The sequence below is a fragment of the Fusarium venenatum genome (assembly GCF_020744135.1).
Source record: "Fusarium venenatum strain MPI-CAGE-CH-0201 chromosome Unknown EDB82scaffold_1, whole genome shotgun sequence".
Lineage (NCBI taxonomy): Eukaryota > Fungi > Ascomycota > Sordariomycetes > Hypocreales > Nectriaceae > Fusarium > Fusarium venenatum.
This window is the reverse complement of record NW_027072129.1, coordinates 7511686-7530154: the sequence shown is the minus strand read 5'-3', so window position 1 is coordinate 7530154 and position 18469 is coordinate 7511686. Positions and strand designations below refer to the sequence as shown.

Here is an 18469-nt window from a genome sequence, read left to right as displayed (position 1 = left end):
ATCAACTGCTTTGTTACAACTCTGAACTTGTCTTGTTGATATCAGGTGAGCCCTTCAGGATGGGACTTATTCGATAGTCTAGAAGAAGGAGTCGGCTAGCTGAGACATTCCCGCCACTCACTGCTACCTCTCTTGCAGTAAAAAAGCTCGGGATCTACTGTACAACTAGACCTGCCTAGTATTAAAGATATGAACTATAGACCATGCCATGTAAACCAACCATCCAGCCAACCACTGCTCACCTGGCTACTGCAGTGCGGACACAATGTAACAATGAGCTTGGGCTGCATGAAACCAGCCTCGCCGACAACGGGAGTGTAAATAAATTATGGGAGCTGTTTCCCCGACTGGTGCTGATGGGCTGGGGCTGGGGCTGTACCACCAAGTTAGGCGGTAGCTGCCCGTTACCGCTTATTGAAGGCGCCTATTTGCATCTCAGCGGTACTCTGTCTCCCCGAGAAATGGACCTATAGAATCATTTTCCAGCCCCTACTGTTGCAAATATAGTAGCAATTGGATTATATATCAGATCCCGCCGATAGAGTAAGACTCCATTTTCACAAGACAAGTGCGTCTTTCTTGCAAGGTACTGTAGGTGGGTTAGTAGGTAGCTGCCGAATATTAACGGGAGCTCGGCTGGGGCTGCGGCGCCTCTTTTGGCGATCTCACTTGGCCAACCTTGTCTGGAACATCCTTCAATTAGAATAGTTTAGGAGGTGAGCTGTCATCCTTGACTCCCGTCTTCAGGTATCTCTTTGCTTGAATGCACCAGCACAAAAGTTCATATTTCAAAAACAAGAAACCATCTCCAAATTACAGCAGTTGCAGTGGTACGTACTGCAGTGTAACGTAACGTCGCGGTTCAAGGTTGTCTACACTGCACCTCACTCTCTGTACCTGGAGGGAAACGGTTGCCAGCATCATAATATTGGTATTCGTATATCAAAAACAAAGGCCGAAGATCTCATTGAAATCGGCCTCCTCTCTTCCCCACCCACTCAGCATCCGCAAGCTCCTCAAGGATCAGCCACACCACGAGGCGGAGCTGGAGGATAATCGCTGGTCTTATTAAACGGGGCCTGGCACTCTGAACACTTTCGTCTCTTCTTTAAAGATCGGCCTCCCTCACTCAGCTTCTATAGGCCATACCAATCATCTCATTTCATCTCACCTCTCGGCGCAATGTGGTCCAAGGCTCTTCTGGCCGTTGCCGCCTTCGCCTTTACCCCCGCCAATGCCATATGGCCAGTGCCAAAGAAGATCTCTACTGGAGACAAGGCCTTCTTCATCGATCAAACAATTGATATCACCTATAATGGAGGCTTTGTATGCTGGACTCTCCCCGGTTCTGATTCCGATTCTGGTGCTTGTAACCATACCGCGCAGCTCAATACTGAAACTTTGCTTCACAAACAGATCCCTTACACTTACAACTACCAGCCCGATGCTGGCTCCAAGTTCAGCAGTAAGCAAATCGTCCAAGCCGGCGTCTCTCGTGCCCTCCAGGGCATCTTCCAGGACAACTTTGTCCCATGGATGCTTCGCGAACGCGATTCCGATTTCGAGCCTGACCTGCAAAAGAAGCAGTGGGTGAAGTCGCTAAAGATTGTCCAGACCGAGGAGGATGACGAGAGTACCTTCAAGCCTCTCAATGGTGAGGTTGACGAGTCGTACTCTCTCTCACTTTCTGAAAAGGGCGAGGCTTCCATCAAGGCCAAGTCTTCTACAGGCGTCCTGCATGGACTTGAGACCTTTGTCCAACTTTTCTTCAAGCACAGCTCTGGCACTTCCTGGTACACGCCGCACGCGCCTGTCTCGATCCAGGATGAGCCCGAGTACCCTCATCGAGGCATTCTTCTCGATGTTGCCCGTAGCTTTTTTGAAGTCAAGCACATCAAGCGCACAATCGACGCCATGTCGTGGAGCAAGCTGAATCGCCTTCACCTTCACATCACTGACTCGCAGTCCTGGCCTCTCGAGATCCCAGCCCTACCCAAACTGGCCGAAAAGGGTGCATACCGCAAAGGCCTGACCTACTCTCCTGAGGATCTTGCCGGTATTTATGAGTATGGTATCCACCGCGGAGTCGAGGTCATCATGGAGATTGACATGCCCGGCCATATCGGTGTCGTTGAGCTTGCCTATAAGGATCTCATTGTCGCGTACAATGAGAAGCCTTATCAATGGTGGTGTAAGGAGCCACCCTGTGGTGCGTTCCGCATGAACAGCTCTGATGTTTATGACTTTCTCGACACTCTTTTTGATGACCTCTTCCCTCGCATTTCCAAGTACAGTCCTTACTTCCACCTTGGTGGAGACGAGCTCAACCACAACGATTCCAGACTTGACCCTGATGTGCGCTCTAACGAGACCGAGGTTCTGGCGCCTCTTTTGCAAAAGTTCGTCGATTACACTCACGGCAAGGTTCGAGATGCCGGCATGACTCCGTTCGTCTGGGAGGAGATGATTACCGAATGGAACATGACTCTGGGTAAAGACGTTGTGATTCAGTCCTGGCTCGGTGGCGGTGCTATCAAGACCCTGGCTGAGGCTGGTCACAAGGTAATCGATAGTGATTACAACTTCTGGGTGCGTTATCAACAAAATAACTAAGCGCAAGACTTGACTAACTGGTAACAAACAGTACCTTGACTGTGGGCGTGGACAGTGGCTCAACTTTGACAACGGCGATGCCTTTCAAACATACTACCCCTTCAACGACTGGTGCGGTCCTACCAAGAGCTGGCGGCTCATCTACTCCCACGATCCTCGGGCCGGTCTATCCGAGGAAGCAGCCAAGCGCGTGCTTGGTGGTGAGGCGGCCGTATGGACTGAGACTATCGACAGTGTTAACCTCGATACCATTGTGTGGCCCCGCGCTGCAGTGATGGGAGAAGTTCTCTGGTCAGGCCGAACTGACGCCTCAGGCCAGAACAGATCGCAGTATGATGCTGCACCGCGACTGGCTGAGATGCGCGAGCGTATGGTGGCTCGAGGAGTGAGTGCTTCACCAATTCAGATGCCCTTCTGTACACAGGGCAATGCCACCGAGTGTGCGCAAGTCGAGGGATGATAAATTTGACGCGTGGTGCATCTGTACTTATTACGAATTACTTTGTACATAGTTTGTTCTCAGCATTTTGAATAGAGAATTATTTCCCCTCTTTCATATTACGTAGCACCGCTCACTTTTCTTCATCGAAAATGGAGACGGTGATGGAATGCGGGGCCGGATTCTCGGTGCCAGGAGCGGCTCCGTGGGTCAGGCCGGCTCCGATGTGACTTCCCAACCGGTCCAGGTCAAGACGAGCATGTGGAATAAATCATTCATCTGAACAATACTTAGTTAATTATCGGAGTGCCGCGGACCGCGGGTGGGTGTTATCGCACTGCATCTAAATTCTCGAGATGTCTCGTCAAGTTGTCGATCAATACTACGCCACGACGACCTCGGCATGTGAAGAAATCCGGGGACGAAGAGGAGAATAAATGATTGGTTCAACAAATACAACCAACCATCTGACAAGGATAGTCTACGGGACGTACAAGGTACATAGTTGGAGCGACCTTGAGAAGACTCACCTTTCTGACTGTCGAGGGTCTGTGGACATGCTTCCAGGTCGAGTTTCCGAATCGGGTATCCTAATCGTTGAGTACTAAACTGAGTCAATCCTCACCAACCCCCGCCAGTATTTTGACCTCAAAGAGGCTTTTCCCTTCCGATCCGATAGGCCATTTAGTAACTCGAGAGGCCGATGAGAGTTTAAATCTGCGAGAGACGTTGTTAATGGCTTTACCAGTTTGAACTCTACCTGTGGTGGCTTATAAAACTATTCACAGCTTAAAGGTTGTTCCATCGCGTACGATCCCCAATCCATCAAATTATATGATGCACAAAGATGGAAATGGGAACAAGGGAAATCAAAGGCTCTCCATACATGAAACATCAACTATGGTGTACCCCGCCGTATCATGCAAAGGACAAAAAACTTCCCTTCCCGCCTACTGGTAGCCACAATAAGTACAACAGAGTCATGCATATACGGATGGCCAAGTGGCACAATCACGCTCCATCACATTGTCTTGGTCTTTGGGCACACCTCGTTAAGGAACCCAGAGAACTGCTCTATACCGTTTAGGGGAAGAGTTTCATGAGTGACGTCTTGTTCTTGACCTTCTTCGAGGGCGGAGACGGAGACCTTGTTATCCAGGACAGGTCCGTTCCTAGAATGTCCTAACAGAGGGGAAGGTAGATGGATAGTTGACATATGATATAGTGATTGACTGTGGTATTTATAGGCTTTCGTCTCCCGGGACTAAAGGCAATGCTTGAGGCGGGCGGATTCCTTGTTACTTATGTCTAAACTAGCAGACTAGGTATGCCCTTGAAGTCTGTGGGTTCATAGCGTTACCCACTTGATCAACCAACTATCTAGAACCCGCCGATTCTGGTTCATACCATACTAAATCCAACTAATAATCTATTTACAAGGGTCTCTCTCCTACAAACCCATTAACAAGCCTCGTCAATATGGGCGTTGTGGAAGCTCTATTTGAGCAGGTCTCTCTCAAGACCACACTCATCGTCCTCTTTGTCGCATACTGCATCTACTCCATCGTCTGCCGTGTCGATGAGCACCAACGAATCAGACGTCTTGGTCACTATGGACCACATATGAAAACATATGCTCCTTGGGGTGAGTTCATCCTCCTATGTCTCAAGCTTCTTTGAACTAATTCAACTCTCAAGGACTTGACATTGTTGCGAGGTTCGTCGCGTCTACAGTCAAACACCAGAACCTAGCAACCTGGCGCGATGACATGTTTGGCGCTTTGAATTCATGGACCGTCGAGAATCGACTCCTGGGAGTTCGAACCATCTTCACCGCTGACCCAACCAATCTCAAGGCTATCTTGGCCACGCAGTTTGTTGATTATGGAAAGGGAAAGCCATTCCATGCGGAATGGAAGGACTTTCTTGGTGATAGCATCTTTACTACTGATGGAGCTCCATGGCATGCTAGTCGCCAGCTCATCAGGCCCCAGTTCACACGAGACCGTGTTAGTGACTTGCACTGTTTCGAGGCTCATATGCAGACACTTTTTAAAGCTATCGCCAACAGAGGACCTCTTCATGGAGAAGATCAACCTGTTCCTACAGAGGGTCTAGATGGTAAAGTTCTCGATATTAGTGATTTGTTCTTCCGCTATACTCTCGATGTAGCCACTGAATTTCTCTTGGGATGGGATGTCAAGTCTCTGACGTGAGTACAAGATCCCACCACACTTATAACATACCATGAACAACTGACACTTGTGACCCAGTACCCCAAGGCAAGAATTTGCAGAGGCCTTCAATGACGTCCAGCGCATTCAGAACATCATCGCTCGCACAGGAAAACTTCGCCATATCATGCCAAAATATAAATTCTGGCGAGGACTCAAGACGGTGAACCACTTCATCAACTTCTACATTGAGCGGGCATTGCGCCTAAGCCCTGAAGAGCTGAACTCCAAGGCAAAGGACGACCACAGCTACACCTTTCTCCATGCTCTCGCCGGCTTCACACGTGATCGCAAGGTCCTTCGCGATCAGATCATCGCCGTGCTTCTTGCAGGAAGAGACACCACTGCTGCGACTCTCTCATGGACTCTCTATGAGCTTGGAAGGCATCCTAACGCTGTCAAGAGGTTACGTTCTGAGATTCTCTCAACACTTGGCACTGAGAGGACACCTACATACGAGGATCTCAAGAGCATGAGCTACCTCAAGGCTGTTCTCAATGAGACGCTCCGACTATACCCAGCTGTGCCATTTAATGTTCGCCTTGCTCTCAAGGATACAACTCTCCCCCGGGGAGGTGGTCCAGATGGCTCCGAGCCACTCCCCGTTCTAAAGGACTCGCCCGTCGCTTATTCGACTCTGGTTATGCAGCGACGTTCGGATCTATATCCTCCTATCAGCGACACGTTCGCTGACCCTCAGATCTTCAGCCCAGAAAGATGGGCGCATTGGCATCCCAAACCACACGATTACATCCCCTTTAACGCCGGTCCTAGAATTTGCATCGGTCAGCAGTTTGCATTGACCGAGATGAGTTATGTTCTTTGCCGCCTGTTCCAGAAATTCGAGCGTGTAGAGAGCAGAATGAAAGATATAGATGGTGGGGAGCCTCTCCTGAAAGCAGACATCGTTCTTTCGCCTGGTCAGGGGGTCAATGTTGCATTTTGGGAAGCTAAGAAGTGATTAAGCAATGGCTAAAAATGGATTTATGATGAGGACGATGAGTTTTTGAAATATCGTATACAGCAGGTGCTGTGGTTTCGTCGTATCTTATTGTTAGCTTTGGATTACATAACACCAAAGCCTTGTCCCTCCCTCTCGATTTGCGCCATATCAAACTCGGTGCATGCTTATAATTTCAAGCGATATAGATCTACCTAAGTACTTCACTTTCGCCCAAAGCTATCCCTAACAGCTTTTCCAAACCTCTCGATGGCCTTGTTCATGTTCTCAGGTGTGGCGGATGCATACGTCGCCCGGAAGAACAGTCCTGGTGGTGCCTTGTCCTTTTCAGTCAAGAACCATGAGCCTCTAGCGATGAGCACGCCGTTCTCAATGCATGAGTTGAAAACCTCCTCCTCTATATCCATGATACTTCGCTTTCCTGCCTCGGGATGCTTTGTATAATCAATATTGATCCACATCTAGCACAAGGTTGGTCAGTAAAACGTATAGATGATTGATTGCGAATGGCTTGAGAAATACTCACAAACATGCCGGCTACAGGAGGCGTCCAGCTGGCGAGGTCACTGGGTAGATGATCTTCGCACGCGGCCAGGAGGGCATTTCGCTTCTTGGTATACTCCAGCCGCAAGTTCATCAGCCATCTCAGGTATCCTTCATGTCCCCATGTCTCATCGAGCAACTTGTACAGAATAACCTGTGAGAAACCGCTCGGACCTTGGCTCGCAACTTCGGCGTGTCGAATATATCTCTCTACGATCTGCTCCGATGCAGTGATCCATCCTAGACGGGAACCTGGTACAAGTACTTTTGAGAATGAGTCCATACGCATAACTCGACCATCAACATCTATACTCAGAAGCGAAGGGATGAGTGATGAGACAAACTCGTCTACCGTCTTTGGTGGCGGAACGTCGGGTTGGTTGCGACCTGTGTAAGGTTGCATCTGAAGGAAGTAATACGGCTCGTCTTCAATGATGTATAGGTCGTGCTTCTGTGCCACGGTGTAAATAGCCTTCCGTCTTTCAGTGCCCTGCGTTGCGCCTGTAGGATTTTGGCCTGAGGGAACAGTGTATAGCAGATGAGGTTTCCGGGAGCCTCGCTCTTTAGCGTCCCAATTCGACAAAAGCTCATCCATAGCCTCTGGAATCAGGCCCTGCTCATCAATAGAAACACCGAAGGCCTTGACGCCGAGTGGTCCAACTGTTTCAAGAGCGGTCGAGAAGCTAAAGTCTTCGGTGAGCACAGAATCACCACGGTCCTTGTCACAAAACATCCGTAGTGCCTCTTCTAGTGCCCCGGTGCTTCCAATGGTTTGGCAAACCTTCCAGTCTGCGTAAGGGGGTTTGTACACAATTTCAGTATGCTCTGTCAGATATCTCATCATCTGAGGGGACCCTGTGGCCTGGCCGTAATTGCAAGCGATGGACAGATCGTAAGTACCCCCGCGGTCTCTTACATCGTATTTTCCGATTGTAACGGTTTGGCCTGATTCTTCCGTGTCTTTTTCTGAGAATTTGGGAGCCACTGGGACCTTGAAGCCGAGCTCTGCGAAGGGGAAGACTTCGCTGGATGGCAGACCGCCGCCCAGGGAGATGAGGCCAGGCTTCTTCATATGGCGAGCTGCTTGTTTGAGTGTGCATGGTTCTCTCACTCTGCTCTCATGACTGAGATGGTCTGCAACATAATGTAAGTCATAAGTACCATTTTTATTTTCCAATTTTGGGGTATTACATACTATCCCATCGCTTAGACTTTGGTAGCCCTGTCGTCTATGTGATGTTTGTAAGTTTCATGCTGTAAACTCGCTCAGCCTTCATAACTCACCGGGCCTTTGAACATATCACTATCGGAAGCGGCAGCAACTCCGGCGACCAATTTGCCCGCCTTAAGTCGTCTTTCCTTCACTGCATCAATGGCTGAAAGTTTCTGGGAGGTATCATAATGCGCTGGGCGAGCAGCTGGGGCAGCTTCAGTGCTTGATAGATATTTCGAGCTGCTATGAAGCGTTCGGTTGTGTTTGATCAGTGATCTGAGCCTAGCTGCTCTTACAGCTGAAATCATTATGCTGCGATAACAGTTGAGTACAGTGCGCGTGTATGGAATTTAGTGGTCGATTATGATTTCGGAGGATGGATATGGAGTTTTGGTAGATGTGATGACAACGAAGAAATACACTATGAGGACTACAAAAGGAATCAAAGATACGGTATCACTAGATAAACAACGAGCGGTTGTCTTAATAATCCCTTGACTCTTCGGACCCGGGCGATATGCACCAAACCATCGCCGGTGCCGGGCAGATAGATAGTGAACCGCCCGCTCTTAGCCGGCTGTATCCCGGATACCCTATACCGGGGCCCCGGATTCTGAGCGGGGTTCGTGTCATGAGCATCTCACAAAGCCATATTTCTTTCAACGCTTGAGGTATCTATTACGTACAATTGGTTTGATTGTCTACTTGTGCTACATCACGCGTGACTAGAAAAAGAAGCGGTGACCAATTGTTGGTAGATGCTATGTCAAACTATCGCTACGATACCGGCACTTGACCGCGCCCTTTCCTCTGTCACTTGCGCCCCAGAGGTCTGACTTAGCTAGCCCATGTCATCCCTAGCGTGCATATCTCCCGCTCTCAAGACCCATCAAGGAGAGCGATAAGAACAAGATTGGGTCATAGAGAACTGGCCGAGGAATAAATGTACAAGGTATAGAATAAGACCAGTATATCGATATTTGACCATTCAGAAACCCTGATGTCTCAGAGCAACGTCACAGCTCAATATAAAAGTCATCGAGCTTAAAAAAGCCCATGAAAGTTGCAAGCCCCTAGACTTATTGATCCGTAATATTCGCCGACCAAGTAGTGACTTATGTTGAACATGAGAAAGACAAAGGAAACTGTACAACAGGCGACTTCGACCCTGTATCTCCTCAAGATCTGGGCAGTTAACATACCCCCATATGACGGCTTCCATATTCAATACTGCTTACCCATTCTAGGCTGGATATGAAGGCATACCACACTTGCAAGCATCGACACGCATGTTGACCACGATACATGAACCAGCATGATATAGTCGAGACTTGCCCCAGTGCACTTCCCTACCAATATACCCAGGGACACGCATATTGAAACAGTAACAGATAAATTCTGGTCTCGAAAACGTTGTCGACGGAGAAACGACGCAACTGAACAGCCATATATGATACAGGCCGCGAGCACTTGCCACTGAGATATCTGGACTAAAGGCTCGGTGCGTGTTGTTGGCGGCCACGTCTGGCACCATCCAAAACGTCAGTTCCTGTCTATCGAAAGTAGTCTGGGTGGTCTTTTCAAAGTCTCGCGGTCTGGCACGAGACCCCGGGCGTAGCTGCGTACTCGGCTCAACTTACCGTGCTCGATAGATTGGTGATTGAGTGCATTTGATGCATAAATCCTGACATAACCCAAGCACTTCCACTTGCTGGTAGCAGTTCGAATAAGTCGCCACTGAGTCGTACGAAAGACACATGGTGACTAGAAATACGTTCAGGCGACTGAGAATATTCCCTTGGATAAATCGACATGAGTTCGAGGGTCTTTTGCAAATTGTTCCGTTTCGTGTATAGGAGAATAGTATCATTGAGCAAAACAACTTGCTTCCATTCTCCCCGGCAAAGAACTGTCGGACCAGCACAGGCTTATAAGTATTTCCAACCACAAAGTGAACAAGGCGATATGCTCTGTTGCGAAAGACAGCAGCGTAAGCGGGCCTCAATAACCGGTGGCTGGAAGTCTATAGCCTTGCACCTTTGTAAAAGAGCAATGTTGTTCATGCTCAGATCCTTGCTATGCGGCAAAACCAACAAGGCTGGAGACTTGGCACCCACACTTTTGTGATCGTGAGGCTTACCAGGTTCCAATGAGTGCGTTTCTGCCTGACGAACAGACCAGACGATATCTTGGGTCGAAATGGTTTCAAGGTATACTCGGCTAGTTGTCATAAAGATCTGAGCCAATCATTTCAGCCTCATATGGTTCGCCCGCTCACCACTTAATTTCAACTCAACTTCATCGCCTTGTACGTGGATCATCTCGATAGGCTCTCATTGTGTTGGACTTGAACTGCAAGGGAATGCCACTGTGTAGTTTTCAACAACGATGTCGTACCCCATGCTCTGTTCTGTCGAATGCACAACCAATCATTCATCCATACCATAATTAAGGCGACAGGGCGATTTTCCGTTGGGTTGACTGATGTGCTCGCCTCATCTGTTGATTGATTCGTCTCGACAAGAGAATCCGAAAGCTCTCGTTAGTCTGGGGCATTAAATAGGGTATCCATGATTATAAGAACCTAGAGAACGGTCGATATGTCTGTCCAGGGCCACAGTGCCCATCACGCCTGATCTGTCGTTGGTTTCAGTAAAGAGCTATCGAGTAATTCTTGCCAACGGTTTTCAGTCTTTTCTCTTGTTTGTGCCACCTGGTCCAAATTGTTCATCGCCATGGAGAACACACGTTCAACAGCAGTGCCTGCTGCACAGCAGATCAAATATCATTTCTTGGCCGTTCTGCCCGCCGGGACGCTCTTCGGCGCCACTGTCGCTATGAGGCTACCGCAGTACCCTTATCGTGATGTTGTGTAAGCAAGCACAAAATTATCATGACCTACTCGCCTAACATAATCCAGGATTTTCTCTCTGTTGGCTATGTCTGGACTGGTCTCTGTCTTGGTACATGCATCGGCCTTCCAACAGTAGGCGCTTCGTGCTACGGATTGAAAGTAGAAGCTGACAACTGTGTTGTAGAGCACGTCTTGGTCGCGTTGCGATCTTTGTTGCTCTGGGTTGCGCAATCTCTCGATCCCGTTTTTTCACTGAAAACCCACCATCATTGAACGACTTATCAATAGTACTCCGGGAATATATTTTTGTGATGGCGGTGGCAGTGTCTGTGGTCGCCATGATGGCACCTGGCATAGATAAGTCCAGACAACTGTCTGACAGCATCGTTGGTGAAGAGATGATTCTTCCACCAGAGCCACGGAATGCGCGGTACAAGCCAAGCACAAAACAATCATGGGACCTAGCCTCTTCCAGAAGCCATTTGGATCTTCTCTCGAACCTAGGTTCGCTGGACCTCAAATTCATGTCAGGACCCAAATCCCACTACTCGGACCATTCAGGTAGCGGAGAGTCTGCAGTCACGCTCTCCTCCGGCCTCAGGCGCGACCCGAGTAAGATCATGGAAATCATTCAATGGGCCACGGCTGCAGCTCCGCCCACATTCGGAAGAAAAGGAGACTCAACATCAACCGAAACCGTACTGCATGAGATTTCAGCCTAGTGGCTAGAACCCGAGATCTGTGTAGCCGTGGAAATATGCCCGGATGATAATTTCGCAGATGAGAAGCGTAATCATTATGCCATGCCGTATGGGGCACAAACATTCCTCAAGGACAGGAGACAGCCCTTATCAGGATGAACCAAGGATCACTCTAGGACACAGCCATTGAGCTTCGATGCTTGTTTTCCATATACGTTCGCGACGGTTTGTAAAGTGGGAGTTGGTTATTTTGCTGGTTTTGATGTACTACGGACTGCGACAGCACATGACCATGGATTTCAAGATAAACTGGTGATTAGATCACAAAGAATGTGCCTATGATCGGTTGGCGCATATTGTATTTTTTCGTCCTTTTTCATTCATTTTACTTTGTTTGTTTGTTCAAAAGGGAGACGACGGCATCTATTGGGGTAATGCAGAAGACGGTAGACACGAGAAAGGAAGTCCGTGACTAGAATAATGTCAGATGGGTAATTGTAAGAACTGTGATTCTGTCGATCGATGTATGTATCAAGATAAAAGATCAAAGTTGCAATGCTGCAAGGTACCTGAAGTTTGATCGAAGATAGCAAGGGTTACCTTCCATGTTAGTGGTAAGTTGGAATGTCCGGATGCTAGAAGGAGCAAATAGCCTTATGTAAGCTCACGAACCGCCAATGAGCCTCTACCATGACAACATCCCTCGGAGCTCACCTGCGACACAGCGACAACACACGTCACCTTCAATATCCTTGCCCTATAAACATCGCCAGAACCCAATGGGCTGAGGAGCCAGTTCTCGAGTTGGATAACGCCCAGGGACATGTTTGGGTCTCTGCTACAGCGACATCTTTCCCATTGAAGCGCTGGGTCTTCAGAAGCATCGCGCATTCACATCCACAGCTCCAGCTACAGCTACAGCTACCCTTAGCTTCTCAGCTAAGCTGTCGCAATGTATTGGCCCATTGGAACACCACGAATCCATGCTACCAGCAGCAGTCGATCTCCAGCCTTCAAACTTTTCGTCTCTCACGATGGACTCACGAGTCCCTCCGATTCCAGCCTGACCCCATCACCTGGTCCTTCAAGTTCCTCCCAGCCCCGCGGTCCCTTCGATGCCCTCGACTCTCCACCATTACCGACACCGATAACTCCAGGAATTCGGCCTGTCGAGCATGATGATTTTCCAACAAGCCAACCTCCACAAGTGTCAGAGAACACTGAGACCGGAGGTATTCCCATAAAAGATCCAATACTGGCGTTGCGAGTTTCGCGCACTGGCAACTTATTCGCTGTTATTACCACAACTTCGATAACAGTCTGGCAGACCAAGGTGAGGCCATCGAGTCGTTTTGATACGCCCTCGATTCGTACTGACGGATATAGCCCGCCGTCATCTTAGCCGTAGTCATTCGGTCGGACTACTCCCTACAAACATATGGCAGGAATGTAGACCTTTTATTAAGACCCGACGCCGCCATTCTCGTCATACACACCGATCAAGGCTATCTCATCACTTACTCCCTAGCCACCGATTCAGATTCGCGTGTGTATAAACCTCATTTCGCAAACTACAGCAATGTGCAGCGACGCAGGCAGAGTCTTATTGGAAGCCTCACCGGATTACCCCCTGATCAAATCTTATGGGGCGCTGGCGAAGGACCAGGGGTTCGTGACCTGAGCGTGCGTTTCAGAATGGTTATCAAGGTCGATGCCGGTATTGAAAGCGCCCTTGCCCTTGACGACGAGCTTATGGTATCGACAAGAAAGCCTGCTGCAGTCCAGTGCATTCGTTGGACTCCAGACAGTACCGGCTCGCAGACAAGAACGGAGATAATCAGCCGTATGGGATGGGTCGAGAAGAAGGCGACCATCGTCGAGATGACACATGATCGTCCTATGAATCTTTTGACGTGGATTACGAGCAGTGGGCGAGCGTATGCGGTCCAGCGATATAATCACCGAGCAGAGACAAGCCAGGTTGACGACCCCGATGCGAAGCGCCTATTCAAAGGTCACTGTTTCCATATACCCCAAGGCGAAAATGACCGTGCTATTACGGCTGTCATAAACGCACGATTCTCGCTCATTGCTGTAGGTTGCTGTGACGGCACTGTGCAAGTTTATTCCGTTCGTGACTACGCTGGCAACATTCCTCATTCACACACTCACCAAGTCCCTGTTTCAACAGCGTCTTCAGGAGCCTTTACAACTCTAAGTTATTCTCCTGATGGCTATTGCCTTTTCGCGGGTTTCGAAAAGGGCTGGTCCACCTGGAGCATGTTTGGCAAGCTTGGGAGCCATAGTTTTGGATCGGAGGAAACAACGTCGCGCGCCAATGGAGAGGAATGGTTATCTGGGATAGCCGGGGCTACCTGGGTGGGTGGCGGGTCCGAAATCCTGATGACCGCACGCAAGCATGAAGCAATATGGTCTCTCGAGATGGCCAAAAATGCTGTTACTGGATGTTACAACGATGCAAACGTCTTCCGGACAGTGCTACAGACACCTTCAAGTGTGATGGTCTACAGAGGGTATGACGTTCCTGACCTTACCAGTATTTCAGCGGAGCCTTTCTTGTGGCACACAGCAAAGGTACCTCCGACCTACCTCTTAAACCAGTGGCCGATACGACAGACAGTCATCTCTCCGGATGGTCGATACGTTGCCGTAGCAGGTCGTCGTGGACTTGCCCATTACAGCGTCAATAGTGGTCGTTGGAAGACGTTTGCCAGCGAGTCCATGGAGAACGAATTCCAGGTAAGAGGGGGTATGTGCTGGCACCAGCATATTCTTGTCGCCGCGGTAGAGGCAAACAGGAAATTCGAGCTGCGGCTCTTCTCTCGCGAGACAGCACTTGATCCAGCCCAAATTCTGCATACTCAGACTGTCCCAGCCCCCGTGGTGCTGGTCACTACTTCTGGCGAGGACTCGCTTCTTGTTTACACTTATGAGAACTTACTATACCACTTTATCTTTACACCCCATGGGGGGTCTATACGGCTCATCCAAGTGGGCCAGATCGCGTTCCACGGTATCGTCAGATCTCCGGCCCGTGTTCGGGGTTTAAGTTGGATATTACCCGATACGCAGTTAACAGACGGTGACCCATCCCAGGACGTTGCTGTTGCTTCGGTAATCTTTCTTGTCGACGGAAAGCTTGTCCTACTGCGACCGTCGCTAAACGACGATGGTCAACTCAAATACGATATGCGCGTCATTGCACAAAACGTGGAGTATCACGCCAGCGTCAGAGATCAACCATTACGAAACGCGAATAGGCAACTACAGGATAACCCCCTGCGGAACGGACCACCAGCCCTAAAGGATTCTTTGTGGGTGTTTGATGGAATGGAGCTCAAGGCTTGGCCAGACATCAGTGAAGTACTCGATGCAACTGGAGAAAATGGTAAAGAGTCGCCATGCCCGGTGTCTATCCCTGTGGACTTCTATCCCCTTTCCATTCTGTTGGAAAAGGGAATCATATTGGGAGTCGAGTCTGATCTTGTCCAACGTCGCGATGTGAATTTTTCATATTTTCATTTCGCCATCAGAGTAAGTTTCAAAGACCATACCAATGACTTAGTAGCTGATCACAAACAGACACACCTGATACTTCCAGATCTGTTACGATTCTATCTAATGCAAAGCAGATCAGTTGAGGCATCAAACTTGGCTCATCAGTACAAAGAACTGGAATATTTTGCGCATGGCCTCGAAATATTATTACATCGTGTGTTAGACGAAGAGGTCGACACGTCCCCCAAGCCTGTTGATGCCGTGCTACCTCGCGTGCTGTCGCTCCTATCCTCGTTCAAGGAGTATCTCGATATTGTGCTACAATGCACACGTAAGACCGAGGTTCGGCAATGGAAGACGTTGTTCGCCTATCTCCCACAGGCCCAAGAACTATTCGAGGAGTCTCTCCAGAGAGGGTCCCTAAAGACCGCAGGAGGGTACCTTATTATATTGCACACGCTGGACGAATTGGGTTCGTCGACCGAACAGTCGGTGCGGTTGTTGTCTCGTGCAATGCGAGAGGGCGATTGGGAACTATGTAAAGAACTTGCACGTTTCCTGGCGGCCATGGATGAAACGGGCGAGACGTTACAAGAGGCCATGAGGATGGTGGAGGTGGCGCTCAAACAAGATTCAGGGCAAGATGGTATAGGGAGTCGGCTTCAGATTCCGTCTTCACAAGCAACAAATGGGGGGAACGGGTTAACAGGCGGCGATGAGGACGGAACATCCGAGTCAGATAGACGTTCTGGAAGTGAAGGAGGCAGTGTCGCTTCGACGATTAGCGCCACTTAGATGATAACGGGATGTTTTTTTCTCTTCTTAATTTGGATACAGGGACTTATATACTTTAGTAGCCACGGGAGTCAATACTGGGAGTTGGTTAAGGTGGCATTATTGGGACCGGCTTTGTTGTGTTGTTTGGAATGAGGGTACGGCCTAAAATCATCTGATAGGATATTGCAGACATAGAGTAAATAGATGAACGAGATCCTTTGGGTATCTCCTTGCTGCATTTTTGAGAAAACGCGCTACAATCAAACGCTATCTTTATAGATTAATCACAACGTGTTTGATGGCCGCAATTGACTTTAAAGTAGATTTAGCTTATTTAGGTACTGAGCTTGCAAGGGACCGTTTAACAAACGAATATCTAGTAGATGATGCACGGTTTAAACAGCAAACCCTTACTATCTTTGAGTCACCGCAAAAAGCAGTTGTAATGATTCATGGTGGTGAAGAAGACGTTTAGGTAGTACCTTGTAGACAGGCGTGGAGGTTCGAGTTCGCGATACGTACTCCACCAAGTCACGTTACCTGACTACTCGTTGGCCATCCCATCGCAAATGCAGGAGAAGCAGATACGGACGCAGACGGCTTTTGCAACCCCACCATCAAGTCCAGCCCCAAGCCTACCGACATCCAGTAATCTCAAGCCCAGACCACGCAAGACCGCCGACTGGGTCAGGGTTTAACGACAACGATACCTACGACACGAAACGAAACGATACATACGAGACGATATCCACGATAATACTCCAACACCCTCTCACGCACATCTCAACTCCATAATATCAAGACTCCGACTGAGTCTTGCGCATCCATAATCCAGCGACTTCAGCTTGAGCTAGGACATGGTAGCTTGTCTCTGAGCCGTCTTTGTCAATAGTCTTATTCTTTCTTCTCCGCGCCCAGCATGATGGATGACTATGTGAGCGAGTCGGACAGCGACTACACGAGCTACTGGAGGGATTGGGTAAGTACATCGACCATATGCCCACGCGCCTTGGATTTCTATCGGTGCCCGCTATCACCGCATTGTGATGTTCGGAAGCCTGTGAAATCGCGGGGTCGCCAGGGTCTTTCTCTATTTTTTTTTGTACTTGACATTTCACATGCTAACCAAATACCTTCTTTCACAGTTTATCTCGTCTAGGGGCAACGAGTACTTTTGTGAAATCGATGAGGACTATCTCACAGATAGGTTCAACCTGACAGGCCTAAACACCGAGGTTCAGTACTACCAATATGCGCTGGATCTCGTCACCGATGTCTTTGATCTCGAGTGTGATGATGAGATGCGCGAAGCCATAGAGAAGTCTGCGAGGCACCTTTATGGTCTTGTGCATGCTCGCTATATTGTTACGACTAGGGGTCTATCAAAAATGGTGCGTACTTTCACCGCAGTCCCTCGTCTAATCACTCACTGACAACACCATAGCTTGACAAGTACAAAAAGGCCGAGTTTGGAAAATGCCCTCGTGTCATGTGCCACTCCCACCCTCTCCTTCCCATGGGTCTTTCTGATGTGCCCAACCTGAAGCCAGTCAAGCTCTACTGTGCCAAATGCGAGGACATCTACAATCCCAAATCATCGCGCCATGCCGCCATTGACGGCGCTTACTTTGGCACCTCGTTCCATAATATCCTCTTTCAAGTGTATCCTACCCTCATCCCCACTAAGAGCGTAGACCGATACGTCCCCCGTGTCTACGGATTCAAGGTTCACGCCTCTGCGGCCCTGATTCGCTGGCAGAGCTCTAAGCGCGACGAGATGCGTCGTCGACTTCGCAAGCTCGAGATCGACACTGGTTTCCGCGACGAGATGGAGGATGAAGAAGAGGACGACGACGAGGAACTCGAGTTTGAGGGAATAGACGGCCGCATGGCTGTTGTTGAGGGCCTTTAGGAAGCTGCTCGATTCATCACAAAAGATTAGAGTGCATGCCAGGGCACTGGCAATAAACCCTGAGGTCACATAAACAGGCCGCATGAGCTGGCGCAAAGGGCATATACGGACACCCCAGGAAGACCATCCTCACTTTCTCGATGCCTAATCGGTTCAATTTACGGGACATGGGCCTCCCACTGGATGGACATCCGTCGTCTCCCAAGGAGGGACTATTCTGTTGCTTTCGTTCCTGTTGGTTCGGTTCTGGATCGGCGTTTGGCGGCAAGTCAATGTAGGGCAAGGCTGGCATGGCAGGGCAGGTACAAATCACAAATGGGTGAAATAGTATTTTCTTGAATTATAGTTGTTCAATAAGAAGCGTCTGTTTTCTACTACATCAAATCTCCAAGTAAATTTGTCAGGCAGGTACATGCGTACTCTGAAAATGGGAGATTCAAATCGCCTGTTTAATGGTCGTTGCACATTGAGCGGTCATATCAACAACATCAAGCTACAGATGGTATAAATCGGTCATTTCATTGTTCGTGTCATATCGTGCCAAATATCAAGTAATCTATCTGCCCGCAAGCCCTTCGCTACCTGTTACAATCAAGGAAATCCAACCCTTCCCGACATTCTACGGGTATCCATTTCTTTTGCCCCTGAACCTGGATATACCGTACACGCAGCAATTGAAAAATTACACACATATATAATGACA

At 49.0% G+C, this 18469-nt stretch overlaps 6 protein-coding genes across 6 annotated transcripts; 5 read left to right on the top strand and 1 right to left on the bottom strand.

Moving 5' to 3' along the window:
- Positions 1 to 1182: 1182 nt before the first annotated feature.
- Positions 1183 to 3335, top strand: EDB82DRAFT_471981 (glycoside hydrolase superfamily; the record flags this gene model as incomplete). Its single annotated transcript, XM_025729569.2, has 3 exons — positions 1183 to 2589; positions 2645 to 2998; positions 3180 to 3335. 3 exons carry the CDS (start codon positions 1183 to 1185, stop codon positions 3333 to 3335), a joined length of 1917 nt encoding a protein of 638 aa, XP_025588781.2.
- A 943-nt stretch (positions 3336 to 4278) lies between these two features.
- On the top strand, positions 4279 to 6469 carry EDB82DRAFT_76081 (cytochrome P450). Its single transcript, XM_025729570.2, has 4 exons — positions 4279 to 4377; positions 4493 to 4697; positions 4751 to 5264; positions 5326 to 6469. Exons 2-4 carry the CDS (start codon positions 4532 to 4534, stop codon positions 6245 to 6247), a joined length of 1602 nt encoding a protein of 533 aa, XP_025588782.1. The 5' UTR covers positions 4279 to 4377; positions 4493 to 4531; the 3' UTR covers positions 6248 to 6469.
- Positions 6349 to 8509, bottom strand: EDB82DRAFT_75904 (pyridoxal phosphate-dependent transferase). The gene is made up of 4 exons (XM_025729571.2): positions 8075 to 8509; positions 7986 to 8019; positions 6774 to 7924; positions 6349 to 6708 (listed from the first exon to the last, which is right to left on the bottom strand). Exons 1-4 carry the CDS (start codon positions 8309 to 8311, stop codon positions 6451 to 6453), a joined length of 1680 nt encoding a protein of 559 aa, XP_025588783.1. The 5' UTR covers positions 8312 to 8509; the 3' UTR covers positions 6349 to 6450.
- A 2229-nt stretch (positions 8510 to 10738) lies between these two features.
- Positions 10739 to 11579, top strand: EDB82DRAFT_521244 (uncharacterized protein; the record flags this gene model as incomplete). The annotated part of the gene is made up of 3 exons (XM_065609076.1): positions 10739 to 10875; positions 10924 to 10989; positions 11042 to 11579. 3 exons carry the CDS (start codon positions 10739 to 10741, stop codon positions 11577 to 11579), a joined length of 741 nt encoding a protein of 246 aa, XP_065465759.1.
- A 693-nt stretch (positions 11580 to 12272) lies between these two features.
- EDB82DRAFT_489596 (RIC1-domain-containing protein) lies at positions 12273 to 16146 on the top strand. The gene is made up of 3 exons (XM_025729574.2): positions 12273 to 12891; positions 12945 to 15113; positions 15162 to 16146. Exons 1-3 carry the CDS (start codon positions 12511 to 12513, stop codon positions 15870 to 15872), a joined length of 3261 nt encoding a protein of 1086 aa, XP_025588786.1. The 5' UTR covers positions 12273 to 12510; the 3' UTR covers positions 15873 to 16146.
- Positions 16147 to 16452: 306 nt separating this feature from the next.
- Positions 16453 to 18143, top strand: EDB82DRAFT_489591 (casein kinase II, regulatory subunit). The gene is made up of 3 exons (XM_025729575.2): positions 16453 to 16833; positions 17000 to 17245; positions 17299 to 18143. Exons 1-3 carry the CDS (start codon positions 16774 to 16776, stop codon positions 17764 to 17766), a joined length of 774 nt encoding a protein of 257 aa, XP_025588787.1. The 5' UTR covers positions 16453 to 16773; the 3' UTR covers positions 17767 to 18143.
- Positions 18144 to 18469: the final 326 nt, after the last annotated feature.